The 732-nt window shown below is 62.4% G+C and overlaps 1 protein-coding gene across 2 annotated transcripts in view; it reads right to left on the reverse strand.

Moving 5' to 3' along the window:
* The window catches only part of NTF3 (neurotrophin 3), a 78,619-nt gene that overhangs the window by 76,604 nt on the left and 1,283 nt on the right, over positions 1–732 (reverse strand). The window contains exon 1 of one of the 2 annotated variants that reach the window (XM_006170835.3): positions 411–644. The exons of the other annotated variant lie outside the window; for it this stretch is intronic. Coding sequence (XP_006170897.1) covers positions 411–428 — 18 coding nt within the window. The 5' untranslated portion in view covers positions 429–644. Of the gene's footprint in view, positions 1–410; positions 645–732 lie in introns of those variants that run through there. 2 annotated transcript variants of the gene reach the window in all.

The raw sequence follows: 732 nt of genomic DNA on the forward strand, positions 1-732 counted from the left end.
CTTTCCTGCCCTTCCGTCGTCCCCATTTCCCCTCGCCTCCGCCCCCCTCCCCGTTCCAATCCCGGTCCCTTAAACCTGATCACTTTCCCAGATTGAGAGCGGTTTCTTGGGCAGCCTAGGGACGGGAGGAAGCGGTGGGGAGGGGGTGTCCGTGTGTGTGTGAGTGCGTGTGCGTGTGCGTGTGTGTGTGTGTGTGTAGGGGGATGGCTGTGGTTGAGCCTGGGCCAGAACAGACCCAGTGCAAACTTTGGGGAAGGCGCAAGCCCGGGAAAGTGAGTGAGTGCGGCTCTATGGGGGTGGGGTGGGGTGCAGAGTTGCGCCCCCTCCCGCACTGACCCACTGGAAAATCCCCCCTCACGTGGCCCCCAACCCGGACCTGCCTACCCAGCGTGCCCGCCGCCTCCCCTTACCGTGGCAGAAGTAACCATGGCATCCGTGTGACTGTTTCCAGGGACGTCGACATGAAGAGAAAAGTGGACGCGAGCTTGGTCATTCAAAGTCTCCCCCACCCCGCGGCAGCCACTACCCAGCAGGAGAAAAACGAGAGAAGAAAGAAAGAAAAGGGAGCAAAGTAGCTGCTCCGGGCTCGGTCGCGGGGCGGTGCGCGGAGCTGCTCGGTAGGGAGAGGAGCCTTCAACTCTGAGTCCCGTGAACATAATCTGCGCGGTTATAACCAGCCAACCCGGCCAGATGGCTCCGCGCTCAGCGCCTTAACCCCTTCCGCGCCGCGCC

The sequence above is a fragment of the Tupaia chinensis genome, unplaced genomic scaffold, assembly GCF_000334495.1.
Source record: "Tupaia chinensis unplaced genomic scaffold, TupChi_1.0 Scaffold149011_1, whole genome shotgun sequence".
Lineage (NCBI taxonomy): Eukaryota > Metazoa > Chordata > Mammalia > Scandentia > Tupaiidae > Tupaia > Tupaia belangeri.